Here is a 15,522-nt window from a genome sequence, read left to right as displayed (position 1 = left end):
ATAACTACTTAAAATGGTTATTATTAAGAGTAGCTAAGCTCTCACAACTGAGTGCAAACACACTCCTCAGTAACTGCGGCAGTTTGCATGAGTTACAGCGAAACTAATAACTGGCACTGTGAGTTTGAACTGTGAAGGCTGTGAAATGTCACTGCAGAGAGCATGCATCTCTGCTCGGTACTGTGAAAAAAACACAATAAAACGCGCCAAACCACATCCTGACACTGTCTGGCTGCCCCCGATCACAACGCCGTTCAGTTCTCATTACTTCTATTGTAAGGACCAAATGGTGAACAAAACTAAACATTTTTGTGGAATATGGTGACATATGGCTAGATTAATTCTGGGTAGATTTTTTTTAACATATTTCACTGACTTAGTAAAGCTATTTGACAAAGATTCTAACACGTGTTGAAACTACTATTTAAATTTAAAGCAATTGATGATGACAATGCTGGTGTTTTGTGTTGTTGAAAGGCTTGGTGCATGAGCCAGTGACACAGTAAGCTGAGACAGTTCTGTAAGTGTGGGGCGGCTCCATCTTTTAGTGCAAGGCAGGAAATGGTGGTTTGCTTACTGAAATAGCGAGTGTGGTTCTTTGTCACATTGTCATGGCAACCAGGTTGTACAGCTCATCCCCTCTGCTCAGCCATTTTCCTCTTTCAACTTAATCGGAACCTGTATTTAAGAGCTAGCACGTCCTGCTTCAAAAATATAGATAAAATATTACTTTCTTATGTCTTTTGTTTGTTGTTTTTTCTCCTTCATATTATATAAATGATATGATTTTATGACAAAAATGATCATTTCTTTCTCTTTTGTATTTACAGGTGAGCAAAATACAAGTGAGTGACTATCTATTTATATCTAATCCAATAATATATAGATATATAATGACCATGGCTTTTAATCCTAATTGTTCCATCAGCAGCAGCAGAGCCGGCGCCTTCTCAAAATGTCACTTAAATGAGCACAGACTCTAAATGGACACCTGCTCTGTGCATTGATTGAGTAGACTGATTAAGATTGGCTTCCATTTGAGTGACCTGCCTCTGTCAAGGTTCAGATTAAAGAGAGAAAAAGGCATTTGCCAAAGTAAACTCAAAACACACGAAAATTATGTGAAAATGATGCACATGTATTTTAACAAAAGACAGTTGCTTTTACCTCCATATATCAAAACATTTCAATGCTTTTTTTGCAAATGCAATAACACACATTTCTGAATTTAATTGAGTAAGTAGTTGCATACCGAAGAAAAGCTTTTTTTTAATTTCAGATTGAGCTTCGCTGCAAAGTAAAGTTGATTTTCTTAGTTTTTCTTAATTCTTATAGTGGCTTGCTGCCACACAGAGTTAAGCAAACTAACACTAACGTACTGCTTAATTCTGCAACAGCAACATGACCCAAAGCTCTAAAATAAAGCCCTCAAATCATGGAAAAATAAACGTTTTTGCTCCCTTTATTTATTTGAAGCATCTATCATAGTATAGTTTTAAATTGATGGGAGATTTCAGCTCAAACTAAGCAAGTCTGGAATGAGAATGAGTAGTTCCATGGACTGTTGCTAAGATTTAAGTCTTGTTCAGATGCAACTTCTCCCCCACATTAACCAGGAAATCATTGATCATTTAGCCTGTTGTCATATTTCTGTTGCTGGCCTCAGTCATTAGCGATGAGTGCAGATTTGGTATCGTTTGTGAAACATATTTTTGTAAATCCAGTGTGCATCACACCCACGACCATCTTCTACATTTGACAGCTTAGCAATAAAATGCTATTTTTTGGTTAAAAAAAATATGAATTTGGTTTTAAAGTTTTTAAAGGCTTGTTCTTAAAATTTCAAGCATGACTAATTCTTCCTTTTTTCGTTTATTGTTAGTTTAGTCAAAATTAGTTTATGTACTGACTATATTTTCAACTCTTTTTTTAAAACAAACAAAAAGTAGTCACATAGTGCCAATATTTCAGCAACATTAAAGGAACCTTGAAAGAGCATGTAATTATGAATCAGACTCATCCTGATTCTTACTCTATTAGCTCTTTTTCACTTATCCAGTTAAACAATGTCTTTACCCTTCCAAATCTAAAATTTGATCACCTTTGATCATTAATTCATCTTTTTAGAAGACATTTATAGGAAATGTAAAAGCTTGTAAGGTGAAATTAGCATTGGCAAGATCTTTCATCATTTTTGTGGTTCTCCTTGTTTGAGGGAAGGTGATAAATGCAGGATTTTTCAGCGTTACCAGAACTAGCATAGTGATGTTGTGTTGATTTTTTTTCAGCCACCTTACCTCCACGCACTGCCACAAAATCCTTTTTATCTTCAGCATCCATGGCATCTGTCCCCACCTCACCTGCACGCACCACGGCAGTCCACACTGCCTCAAACCCAGCTGCCCCCACTCTTCCACCCAACTCACGAACTCCCACCCCAAACTCCTCATTTAACACAGTCCTTTCAGCCAACATCTCTGGTAATGTATTCAGATTCAGTCTAAAGTTTAGAAGGTATTAGTTTACATTTACGATGATAAAATCCTGAGCATCATATCAGTTAAGATAGCTGACAGTAGAGTATTTCAGCCTGAAGGTGACCTCCAGCATGCTCTCCAACCTGCAGACACTCCTCCTGCAGACACAAATGAGACCTCACTGGCACCCACCCCACCCAGCAACCAATCAAACCTGACCTCACTTCCAATCACCCACCTCAACACCTCTCCACCAGCTACCACCGAAGGTTGGAATTTTCTCTGTTATTTTATGGGATTGTGATAAGATTGCGTTTTTAATATGAGTATAGACAATGGACACTGAGGTGAGAGCAGATCATGTGTGAGGTGGTTTTAAAAACATTTTCAGGCTCCAGTTTCATAAATATATTCTGATGTTTTACTCCTAATGTCCTCCAGCAAACACAACAACTCCTGAACCGACCGCTAAACCGACCCCAGAATGTGAGTATCAGTTTAAAAGATGATTTTTCCATCCTGTGTTTTTCTCTTTAAATGAAAGCATATTTGTAGCGGGTGAACAGAAGTGTTTTATTCATCTTCAGCATCAACATGAACAAACTGAGATTAAAATGTCATCAGGAGATTTATTTGAACAGAAATCTATAAATTCTCTTGATTTTCTCTGCAGGCTCCTACAGTGTTACACCTATCCAGGGTGGTTTCCACATCAACATGACGTTTCAAAATGTTCCCACTGGTTCCCAGTACAGCATTTCCATTAAAGAAGAAGGCCAACCAGCTACTGTAAAGTGGTTCAGTATCTCTGATCAAACGTCCAACCAGTCAGAACAAATCAAACATCTGAAGCCCTGTACTGAATATGAGCACAGAGCTGAACTTGTTGACAGTGATGGGAAAACAACACTTTGTAACAACTCTGACATTAAAACTGGAACAACTCATATGAGTGAGTACAAATACTTCAGATTCCTGTGTATCTTGCTTTCTTCTAACTGATCAAATGAAACTGTTTGTAAAACAGAAACATTTCTGTATTTCAGCTAAAGATCACATTATTGTTACCAACGGCCAGCCTGGATCTGTTTGTTACCAAAGCCACTGGGACATCAGCTCCTCATTATCAAAACCAACTAATGTTCCAGATGTGCAGTTCGACAAAGGAACAATCTGTTTCAATCTTACAGACGAGTACTTTTGTTCAGATTTTACTGTAAACTTCACCCCAGAAAACTGTGTGAATTCCTCCTTTAACATCACAAAATACATCCCTGTTGGTACGTACAAAAAGATCAAACTTTATTTTCATGTTAATTAGAACTGATTTCATCAGGTTTTAAGTTTGTTCTGTTTTTTTCAGATTTTATTGATTTTAGTGGCATAGATCAGCAGGGACCCACTGGACTTCCTGCAGAGATAAAACCAAAGTTACCTTCAAACTGTGAAAATCTCACTGTTGATTACACCTGTTCAGGTAAGATGACAGACAACAAGTAAAGAGCTTCACCATCAGTAATATTATGAGAAGGTTTACATGGTTAAAGGTGGAAACTTAACAAATAATGTGGTCATAAACTGTAAATGATCTGACTCATAGTTTGATGTAAAAATGGATTTTTTAAGGATTCTATGAATCTGTTTAGATTTTTTTTTCTGACTGAATTTTTTTGTTTAAACTCCAAAGATAACGGCTTTTATTAACTGAAATATAAATACCAGTTAGAGAAGAAATGATGTCATCTTTGTGTCTCCTCAGAAAAGGGACGAGACAACATAAAAATAACTGAGCTGGAGCCCTTCACAGAGTACAGCTGTACTGGTCTGATCAAGAACAATAGCGTCTTCATTAAAAAAACAACTCCTCCCGTCCTGTTCACGATTGTCTGTGGTATGTTAGTGTTTACTTTACCTCAGTGGAACGAGGTTTTATCCTCACACAGTTTGGAGTGACACGAGTCACATGAAACAGATGAATTGTCACTAACGTCGGCTGTGTTCCAACAGACCTCACAACAACCATCACAAAGAGCCATGCGACCAATACTTCCACTGAGCTGAGACTGGAAACAACCAGTAGCAACTGTCAAGATCTCTCAAAACTTCATAATCTATCTTATGTTTCTAATGACTGCAGGTGTGAAGGTAAGTGAAATGATTTACATTCACCGTATTAGTGTCTTATCTAAAAGTACAACGTAGTTTTAAGAGATTTGGGAGTGAAACCCGTTGGGAATCTTATCTGATCTGTGGAATATTGTGACTTAAATCTTTAGTTTGAGCTGCCACTGCTGTACATTTATAAATACTTTGATGATATTTCATTCCATTAAATGAAAGTAGATTTCAATAAGCACAGATGATATGCTGAGTCACATGTTGGTCTACATTAATCTTCAATTATAACGCAGAAAAACATCAACAGATCAGTGTTTGATCCTGTTTCCCATCAGAAGACATGGTGACATTGTTCACAGACAACAACTGTTACTCCTCACATGATTAACTGATCTGAAACAGCTTCCTCCATAAAGAGTGATGTGAGCAGTTTCTGCAGGTCATGTAGCAGACGGTGCACACTGAAGTTAGAACCATGAGGACCAGACTCAGTTCTCTACAGCAGCAGTGACTCATGAGTGATTTGATGACAAGTTCTTAATGTGTAACTCCTCCAACTGAGCTGCAAATTTATATTTCTGTAACTTTAGCCTGAGAATTAGTCACTTTCTGTCTTTTTATATTGACCTGTTGTTGTTAAATCAGTCATAAAACAGCTGATGAACATGATGTCACACTTAAAGGTACCTCACCAACTCCACCTGGAGGAACATGTTACCGGACTGGACTGACACCATACACTGTTAATACCTGTGAAGTCCATCTCACCTACAACAACATCAGAGTTAACGGCGATAAATCATTTAATTGGAGAACTGAGCCTGGAAGTGAGTGACCGTGAAATGATTTTTGGTGTAAAATGACCGTACACAACCTGACTGAACAATAGCTTTTACACTTACAGTTTCCATTGTGTGATCGCTTAAATGAATCAGATCCTTTTACTCAGAGTTTATATGGAACTGTGTTCAAAGTGCAAATGTATTTACTCCTTCTTTTCTCATTTGTTTGTTTGTATATCAGATGAACACACATGTCAATCAGCAAATACAACTAAACATCTGTATTTGTGCGTCACGATTGCCTCTTTTTTCATTCTCTTACAGCACCAGGAGATATTAGTGAACTGAGAGTGATTCACCTCGAGAATAATGCGATAAGAGTAACTTGCAAAAAACCAAAAAAAGGCTTTTTTGGACCTGAGGAGAAATACTCTGCTCATCTTCTTGGTGGCAGCACACAAACTAAATCAATATGTGAATTTGACTTCAAAGATCTGAGTTACCTTGCAACCTACACAGTGCAGGTTTGTATAATCCTATTTTTTAGTTCAAAACAAACAACATTTCATTACTTAGGTTTCAATCGATTCTATAGTTCCTAATGAAGAGAAATTCTGTCTTTACAGGTGGTTGCTGACAACGGACACTTAAAGAGCAAACCTGAAACAAAAGAATTTAGAACCAGCTGTATGTGCAGTTTTAATTGACTCAATTTGTTCGACATATTCCAGTCTCTTACACTAACCAGGTTAGTTATCATCTAATTAATTTTTGACATAAAGGTTTTTATCATATTTTTTCAGATAATGACAAAGCTCTCATTGGGTTTCTGGTCTTCCTCATCATCCTCACCTCAGTGGCTCTTCTTGTGGTCGTCTACAAAATCTACATTTTGAAACGCAGAAAGTCCCAGTAAGGATCTTTTTCATGTGATCATGTTTCAACTTAATCTTAATCTGCAGTTTGTTCTTCTATTGATTAGCCAATACCTTCTCATTAACAGTTCACACAATTCTTTTACAAGAGAAATTCCTTTTAGATACAGGTCTTTCATCCAGACTTTCTTACTCTATCTATACCTGTTGCTATCATATCAACTAAATATCTTCTCTATTCTCTTGCAGTGACTTGAGTGAAAACATAGGGCTAATTCAGACAGGAAGTGAGTACATTTTTACTTTTAAATTAGCTGTTTGTTGTCTTTTTTTAAGGTTTTTGTTTCCATTTTCATGATATATTTGCACACTTTATGATCTCATTCACAACATATATGTTGTGTGACTGTGCATGAAACAATGATTCCCCTACCTTCAAACATTTTGACTAAATTGTTTGACATTACTTTCCCTTAAAAATTCAACAAAAAATTATTGTTAGTGAGATATAAAAAGGCGAACACTTGGAGGGAGCATGTATCTGTACCATCTCTGCTGAGTGTGGGAGGATGTTGTGTTTAACAGTGTGAAGATAACAGCAAGCTAAAGCAGCTTCCCCTTTTTAATCATACGAATAAAGTGAACTGCGCTTGGGAGACTCACAAAGAACTCTTAATAGTAGCCATGTTAATATGAACAATACAAAGAGTTGAACTGAGGGAAGTCACATAGGTTTGCCTAAAACTAGTTATTATCCCCTGGGAGTTATAACTGGTATAAGTATTAGAGTATAAGATCTGACGTGCAGAATTCTGACACATCATGAAGCTAAAAGGAAAAAAAATCCCAACCGCACTCAATCTCATGAAATTAACTCATTTCCTCTAAAATGTCCATTTCTCCTTGTTTGTTCCTTATGGTCTTGTTTTCCTTCACTGTAACTGAACGCCAGCAGAAGCCAACATTCTACTGTTACCTGAGTCGTACAACAAAATGATCCATTTGTTCAACAGCCTCCTAATGCAGAAGCAAGTTTCAATAAAGATTACTAAAAAACACTAACCAGTATTTTACGCTTTGTTATTGAAGTAACTGACGAACTCAGCCTGATGTGCAGCTGCACATAAAAAGTACACACATGACGAGTATAAAATGAAAAGTGGCAGAATTTTTCTGTTTATGTTTGACGAGTCTCTTATTTGTTGCTGTAGATGATGAAGAGAACCTGTTGCCCATTGAGCCAATCGGATCCGAGGTGCTGCTGGAAACCTACAAAAGGAAACTCGCTGATGAGGGGAGACTTTTCCTGGCGGAGTTTCAGGTAACAATAATGTTTTTTGTTGGGGTCTATTCCTATTTCTATCAATAGTATTGATTGTTCATTTATTTTCTTTAACTGGATGTTTTCCACTCATATAGCTTATAACAAAAGTCCAAGGCAAGACTTGATCATAGGAAGGTGGATGTGAGAGTTAAAGCTCTGGATAAACATTTTATATTTATATTATATATAAAACTTTTTTATTCAAATGTTTTTATTTTAAAGTAATGTCAAACATTTTTTATAATGTCCTTTGTACACTTTGCCTTGTTTTTTAAACTTTGTGGTGCAGGATGGCTCTGCGGGAGAATGTTAAATTTTGTTGTACCTCCACAGTGCAATGACAATAAAGTCTATTCTATTCTATTCTATTCTATTCTATTCTGTTCTATAGTTTTAGAGAATTAAGTCCTTACAATCCTTATAATTTACATCCCTCATACTTGCTTTCAGAGCATCCCCAGAATCTTCTCAAGATACACGGTAAAAGAGGCCAAAAAGGCCTGCAACGTCCCCAAGAACCGCTATGTGGACATCCTGCCATGTGAGTGTGAATAATCAAAACTATTAAAAAGGATTTAATATTTATGTGAGGTACACCGTAAGACAAGTAATTGTTAAACAGATGCTTGATGAAACTTTCCACTTGAAACGTAAGAGTTTTCAGGGATGTAAAGATGTCCTCTGTGATGCTTTCCTTTTTGCATCCGCCCTCAACTAGATGATTATAACCGTGTTCAGCTGACCACAGGAAATGGAGAGGCAGGATGTGACTACATTAACGCCAGCTACATTGATGTACGTAAAAACTCAAATTACACCACAGCTATTTTTACTACTGCTGCTGCTGACGTAAAAATAAAAATGTCATCCACCTTCATACAAATCTGAAAATTACAAGTGGACATCTATGTCTTCTGCATTACCTGATGAAGCTTTTTGAAGGTTAAATAGCAACAAAGTTGATGACTTGACCAAACTGAAAATCACCTGCCTTCTTCTTTCAGGGGTACAAGGAACCAAAAAAGTACATTGCAGCTCAGGGTAACGTCAAGTTTCCAAATTCTTCACACACTTACGGTGCTTGTATGCAATACACCACTAACCATGCATGCTGTGGGTGTTCCAGGGCCAAAGGACGAAACTGTGAGTGACTTCTGGAGGATGGTCTGGGAACAGCAGTCCTCTATCATTGTCATGGTGACGCGCTGTGAGGAGGGGAACAGGGTAAAAACCTCCATATTAAACTTTTGTTGTTTATTTTTTTAAACGAGTCGATAAAAGTGCCCTCTCAACGGCTCACTTTGAAACTCTTGTGTCAAAGCTAACTAACGTACACACACATTTCTTGGAAATCATTTTGTTTGTACTGCTGTAAACATACATCAGCTGCATATATAACATTCTTTCTTTAGGTACTCAATTCTCTCTTTAAAGTGGCTTGTCTTATCGCATGTCCTCTAACGTGTTGTTTTGCAGATCAAGTGTGCACAGTATTGGCCATCTCGAGATAGAGAGACTGAGATCTTTGAGGAGTTCATTGTGAAGCTAACCTCAGAGAACCACTACCCAGATTACATCATCCGCCATCTCAGCCTGACTAACGTGAGTCTGAATCCAAATTTCCATAGATAAGATAATGAAAACTTGTAGGTCATGCACACAGCGTTCATTTTAACAGATGTGTGCAGGTGTTTATACAGTATATGTTTTGGTTTGTGTTTGAATTATCTGTGGGGTTTTTTGTGTGACTCCAAGCAGAAGAGGGAAAAAAACTCAGAAAGGGAAGTGACTCACATTCAGTTCATGAGCTGGCCAGACCATGGTGTCCCAGGAGAGCCTCACCTCCTCCTGAAACTGAGGAGACGCGTCAACGCTTTCAAGAATTTCTTCAGTGGTCCCATCGTTGTTCACTGCAGGCACGTAACTGATCTTAGTAAAGGCTCGTCTAAACACTTTTTAATGGTTTTTGTTTCATTTCTGTCCTTCACTGATCAGGCTGTTGATCTTCACATATGTTGTCATAGTTTGTATTTTTCTGATTTTATCTGTTTTTATACTAAACTGCGCTACTGAAATTTGGGAAAAGTCTGACTGGATCACTTTCTTTCCTTAAACATCCCTAAAACTCGCTGCTCTTAAATGATAGAGCTGGTGAATTGAGACAAAGCAAGTCACTGGGAAATCTGCAAGTGCATCTTTATACGGCTATGGATGGATATAAGATGCTAGCATTACTTACATATAATCCTTCTCTCTGTCTTGTGTAGTGCGGGAGTTGGAAGAACAGGCACCTACATCGGCATTGATGCTATGATGGAGGGTCTGGAGGCAGAGGGCAGAGTGGACATCTACGGTTATGTTGTCAGACTCCGCAGACAGAGATGTCTCATGGTCCAAGTAGAGGTAAAACATGTGCCTGTGTGTGCCTATCAGAACCAAAGAGGCTGAGAATGATGCTAGGAATTTAAGTGAAATACTTTCAGAGTGTGTTGGGACACAGCAAAGAAGATACAAACAGAAAGTAACTTAACATTAACATAAGGCCAAACTAAAGTAATGATACTGCACAAGGAGACAAATATAAATAGATGGAATATAAATAATATTAACAAAATAATTTCCATTTCCAAATGTAATGCTTTTACATCATACAAATATATGTTATATACCATTATATAGTAGATGGTTGTCAGATGGTTGGTTTAACCATTCAAAAGTGTGATTGTGTGAGTGAAAGTGAAAGCTCAGTGCTTTCCATTATTTATCGGAAGGAATGTTTTAGATAAAACACATGCACATTAACTTTATCAGAGGTGCGAAATATGTTTACTTAACACATTGGTTACAGCACATGCTCACACACATACTATCACAAATAAAGTATTTAATTATCTTAGACAGATCATAAATTGAGCAGAAGTTTTAATTAGATATAATTACAGATATATCACGAATAAGTGAACTGTGCATTCAACAACATTTTGCCTATTGTGCAAAAAGTTTGTTCTTTGTGTATTAAGACAAGTGCTTGTTTCATCGTGCAGGCCCAGTACATCCTCATTCACCAAGCCCTGCTGGAGCACAACCAGTTCGGAGAAACGGAGATCAGTCTGTCTGAGCTGCACAGCACGCTGAGCACGCTCAAACAGAAGAACTCAGAAACTGAGCCCTCCCTGATGGAAGAAGAGTTTGAGGTATGGTTGCTTATTATTTAGCATTTCTAATACATCTATTCATCTGAAAAATCATGTGGGGGGCTGAATAAGCAACTTCAAAATGAGTTTGATGATGTTCAACTCCACTGAACTGATCATTTGCACTTGAACTCGCTGTGCAACAGTGGATAGTACCTAGATATTGCATGATGAAGATAATTGAAATGCAAAACTATAAACAATTTAACGTTTTTCAAAGTCATTAAAATAATTTATCAAATATCTCTAACTGCTTTTTACTTCAAATCAGACCAAACTGTCTAACTATACAGCATTGACTGATGAAAAATGATTGTGTTTCAATTCAGAGACTCCCCTCCTTTAAAAACTGGAGAACATTCAACACAGGAATGTCAGAGGAAAACAAGAAGAAGAATCGATCCTCAACTGTCATCCCATGTAAGTAGCAGCTGCATCTGCCCCTTCAGTGAGTGCGTTATGTTTACAGTCACATGTGAATATATATACATATATATACAAGATTCAGTTCGGTTCAATTTCACTTGTGTCTTAACAAACAAACCTCCCATCCTCAGATGACTACAACCGAGTGTTGCTGAAGCTTGATGAAGGGCAGAGCCAAGACAGCCAAGACCCTGATGAACAGGATGAGGAAGAGTCATCAGATGAAGAGGATGAAAACTCCACTAAATACATCAATGCCTCCCACATTGATGTATGTTTTTTACTTATTAGCCTGTTTCTGCAGAAAATTAAGTTGTTTTTTAAATGAATGAATGTCAAATTATAAAACCTCTAGATGAGTTCCAACATATAATTAAACAGATCACATCCTGTTTGTTTGAACTGCATACAAGAATAGATGGATGCTTTTTCTTGTCCATGCAGGGATATTGGAGCCCACATACCTTCATTGTAGCACAAACTCCGCTGTCAGACACCCTGGGTGACTTCTGGTCGATGATTTACCAGAAGAAAGCATGTACTATTGTCATGCTCTCAGATTGCAGTGAGGCAGATAAGGTGAGCACAATGCACTTGCAATCCTGCATAATTACACATTCTCGAGGTATGCACATTGTAAACACTCTTGTTTTCTTGTTTCTCTTCTTGCTTACAGGACAATAACTCAGTGTACTGGGATAAAGAAAAGAAAACATTTGGGGAGATTGAGGTGGAGGTTACAAACACAGAAACCTCTGCAGTTTTCATCACCCGTAACATGCTGATCCGTCATGTCAAGGTAACGCAACAGCCGCCTGTTCTGTCTGCCGCATACTCCAGTGAAGTCATTGGTCGAATTTAAATGATAAGCTTTTTTATTAAACTAACACCTCCTCTGTCAACAGAGGAAAGAGAATCGGCAGGTGAAACATTTCCAGTTTTTGAAGTGGGAGAGCAAACAGCTGCCAGAGAAACCTCGAGACCTCACAGATATGATCAAGGACATTCAGCACAGCTGTGAAAGCAGCAAATCACAGAGCGGCATTCCCATTGTGGTCCACTGCGAGTAAGATGAAAATGTTCTAACGGGACAGCATGCATTCAGAGAACACAAAACAAATTCATTTTTCGGAAAGAAGGGCTCAGTTTCAGGCTTATATTTTCATAAAGGTCATAGATCACTTTATAGTAGTCGTTTTGTAGTTGTTCATAGAAGTTATGCAGCTGCATCCCTTTTATGATACAGCATATTTTGAATATTCATTCAGTCTCCAAAAGTTTTATAGAATATACTGAGGAACACTAGTACTAGTGTTGTATCTGAAGCAGCCCATTATGAACTGATAACACATATGAGTGCTTTTGCTTTTCAAACCTGAAGGCAACATGTGCGTCAAACCAACATTTTCCATAGACATGAATATTTTCTAAGACACATTGTTAAGCATGAGGATAGTCAGTATTGTATTTTATGTTTCCAGTTTTTTCAAAGCTCAGTGTGTAAAAAAGTTGCTCTGACAAGACTGTGAAACTCTCAGGTTAATCACATCATTAGGAAGTCAAAAGAACCAGAAAATGCTGAACATGCTCACAGCCGAGTGTCAGATTCTCTGGAGTTTTGTTTACATCAAGTTAAAAGTAACTTCTAGCAGGATGATACAATGAAGTAATGCCAGACGTATGCAGCAGCCGACTTTGACCTGTAAATGTAACATACTAAAATGGATTAATTGACAGAATTATTGTGACCTTCACCTAACTTCCTGTGTTTGTGTGCTCAATCTCCTCAGCAACGGCTCGACCCGTTCAGGGATTTTCTGTGCGCTGTGGAACCTGCTGGACAGCGCTGACTCTGAGAAGCTGGTGGATGTGTTCCAAGTGGTCAAAACTCTACGGAAGGAGAGACAGTGCATGATCTCCAGCCTGGTAAGAAAGAGCAACCCACAGTTTTCAGCACAGACACACTTTCATTGCTTTAAGCTCTAAAAGTGTTAGAAGAGCCATGAAAAGATGATTTTTTTTTCTTCTTTTAAATCCTGCCAGTATGAGTTTATTTATATTTTACGGTGGGGTTTGTACCAGGAGATCAAGATGTCACACTGCAATGCCTTCTTGTTAAATGACAAACATGACACTTTTCTAAAATAACGAAAGGAAAGTGCCAGAAATGTTAAATATCTACATGATTTTTTTTTTTTTAAATGTTCAAAACCAACAATGCACTACCTGTTCTCTCAGTATTATCTGACTTACATTGCCTTTAACTCCCAGACAAATTATTTTGTTCCTGCTTAAGTTGGACGTTAAACCAGCAACTGTAATTTTAAGCAAACGGGGACAAATTGTACATAAGTAGAATGTGTTCATAAGATTTTTGTGAGCATTTACAAGAGGTGGGTAGTGAACTATAGAAGCCATGGCCATTGATTTGTCTAGAAATTAAACAAAGTGACTAATTATCAACTAAAACAAAATAGAGATATATCATTGTACAAGAAATGTTACAGGAATAAGCTGACATTAATAATATCAATTCAACCAGATTTCTGTCTTATTTATAAATCAGAGTGTACAAAAAAAAATGTTTTATCTTAGAAAACCTCAGATGACATCAGGATATCTTCTCTTTCCTCACAAATCTTTCTATGTCTCTAACAGGAGCATTATCAGTTCTTATACAATACTCTGGAGAGTACTTTCCCGGTCCAGAATGGGGAAGTGAAACAGGTACAGGCCGCTGCAGTCGACAGCGTTCAGATAGTCAATGAAACCAAAGAGCAGACAGCTGAGGGAGAGGCTGAGCAGCCTGCCAGCACTACCAGCAGCAACCAGCAGGCAGTGGAAGAGAGCACTCCTCTGGTGGTTAATGGAGACAAGGAAGAGGTCAAAGACAAGCCTGAGAAGGAGTCCAGCGCCCCCACAGAGACAACACCGCTGGAGGACACCAGCAACGGTCCCACTGTCACTGCAGAGGTCTGAGATGGAGAGCACATTCATGCCTGAGGCCGTTACTTGTGGGAATAAACGCTTTGTTGAAACGCTTCTTTTAGCCACCTTATGAATGTATAAACATTGTAAAGCTATAACAAAGTGTGAGTTGGTAAGATATTAGCTGGAAAAAAATATGATTTATATTTTATGTCAGTTTTCAAAATAGCGATTTAAAAAGCCTTAAGTTATGATATTTTTGATTCAGATGTGAAATCCTGCAAATTATATTTCCTATTCGCAAAGTTTACGTGGACAGCTGTTATCAAACTGGAGGCCTTGAACTTATTGTATAGTTAGACACATCTAAAACTTAAATTTCAGATATTTTAAGTTTGTGAGTTTGATTTAGTTTATATATTGTTTTCTTGCTAACTACTGTACACACAAGCTACAGTCAACATTTATAAATATATATATCTGGAATATCTAAATAAGATAGGTCTTAAGTTCAAAATGTATCATGTGCTTTTCTACCTTCTCATTAAAACAATACAATAAAATAGTTTCATTTTTGAAAAGTACTTGCTTATTTTCATCATATTTATCAGAATGGGTTTGCTAGTATTCTAAATCCAAATAACTATTCCCATAGTCAGCTTCTCAGAGTGGTTCCTCCATGAAAACTTTCCACTAAGAGTTAGAACAGTTTTAAAGAGGATAGTGGGTCACTATTAGATACACTGTTAGACACCCCCCTCACAAATAAGGAAACAAAATATTCCTATGTGTGTGCTGTGTGGATATATGGCAATATATAATCTGTAGCTCCCATATGTGCATGTGAAGACGCGCTTTCAGAAATAAATGACCTTACATTCAGCAGCGCCAATCAGGCTGAATGAAAACAAGAACCACAATCTCTAAAAATGTTAGAAAAAGAAGGAGGCAAATTAGCTGAAAACGCACAACATGTAATTCTTTACTTTGATAAATCAATACTTTAAAGTCAGCAGTTTGTCACGGTCAAAGGCAAACAATTACAAAATATAAGACACGAGATACAAAGGGGACAGTTTCCTTTTGTTCGGGACAGTCTTAAGCAAACAGTCAGCTGCATTTCTCAGATCAAAGCTGCATCTTCAATAAATTCAACAAATTCTCTGCTAAAAATAGTTTTAAAACTCTAAGAAACCATCAAAAACCAAAAACCATCAAATAAAGTATAAAAAGTGTATTCTATGTATAAAAACCTAAAATACTGAGTGAAATCTGTGAACATCCACACTCACCTGAACAAATTAAACTTTTTTTGTGTTAGAGAATCTACAAAGGTTTGAGAATGTTGAAAAAAAGAAAAACTGAACAACTGTAGTACAAGGAACAAGACTGTAAATA

General features: G+C 37.4%; 2 protein-coding genes across 2 annotated transcripts in view; both read left to right on the top strand.

Annotated features, from left to right (window-relative positions):
* The window catches only part of nek7 (NIMA-related kinase 7), a 148,353-nt gene that overhangs the window by 101,906 nt on the left and 30,925 nt on the right, over positions 1 to 15,522 (top strand). The window lies entirely within an intron of this gene.
* Positions 2,134 to 14,692, top strand: ptprc (protein tyrosine phosphatase receptor type C). Its single transcript, XM_072388782.1, has 29 exons — positions 2,134 to 2,480; positions 2,627 to 2,746; positions 2,919 to 2,963; positions 3,151 to 3,429; positions 3,524 to 3,757; positions 3,841 to 3,973; positions 4,223 to 4,368; positions 4,485 to 4,622; positions 5,279 to 5,422; positions 5,702 to 5,901; positions 6,004 to 6,064; positions 6,181 to 6,289; positions 6,502 to 6,539; positions 7,464 to 7,573; positions 8,027 to 8,117; positions 8,295 to 8,371; positions 8,581 to 8,617; positions 8,703 to 8,800; positions 9,053 to 9,178; positions 9,335 to 9,492; positions 9,844 to 9,979; positions 10,621 to 10,770; positions 11,100 to 11,190; positions 11,328 to 11,467; positions 11,641 to 11,775; positions 11,873 to 11,995; positions 12,102 to 12,262; positions 12,987 to 13,122; positions 13,855 to 14,692. Exons 1-29 carry the CDS (start codon positions 2,339 to 2,341, stop codon positions 14,173 to 14,175), a joined length of 3,879 nt encoding a protein of 1,292 aa, XP_072244883.1. The 5' UTR covers positions 2,134 to 2,338; the 3' UTR covers positions 14,176 to 14,692.

The sequence above is a fragment of the Leuresthes tenuis genome, unplaced genomic scaffold, assembly GCF_036924035.1.
Source record: "Leuresthes tenuis unplaced genomic scaffold, fLeuTen1.0.hap1 SCAF_7, whole genome shotgun sequence".
Classification (NCBI taxonomy): domain Eukaryota; kingdom Metazoa; phylum Chordata; class Actinopteri; order Atheriniformes; family Atherinopsidae; genus Leuresthes; species Leuresthes tenuis.
This window is presented reverse-complemented; position numbering and strand designations above follow the sequence as displayed.

Excerpts from the sequence above, each read along its gene's own strand:
- ptprc (XM_072388782.1), top strand. The coding sequence starts at position 2,339 with ATGGCATCTGTCCCCACCTCACCTGCACGCACCACGGCAGTCCACACT. Across the intron at positions 6,290-6,501 it reads TTGAAACGCAGAAAGTCCCA|TGACTTGAGTGAAAACATAG; the intron begins GTAAGGATCTTT and ends ATTCTCTTGCAG. Across the intron at positions 6,540-7,463 it reads AGGGCTAATTCAGACAGGAA|ATGATGAAGAGAACCTGTTG; the intron begins GTGAGTACATTT and ends TTGTTGCTGTAG.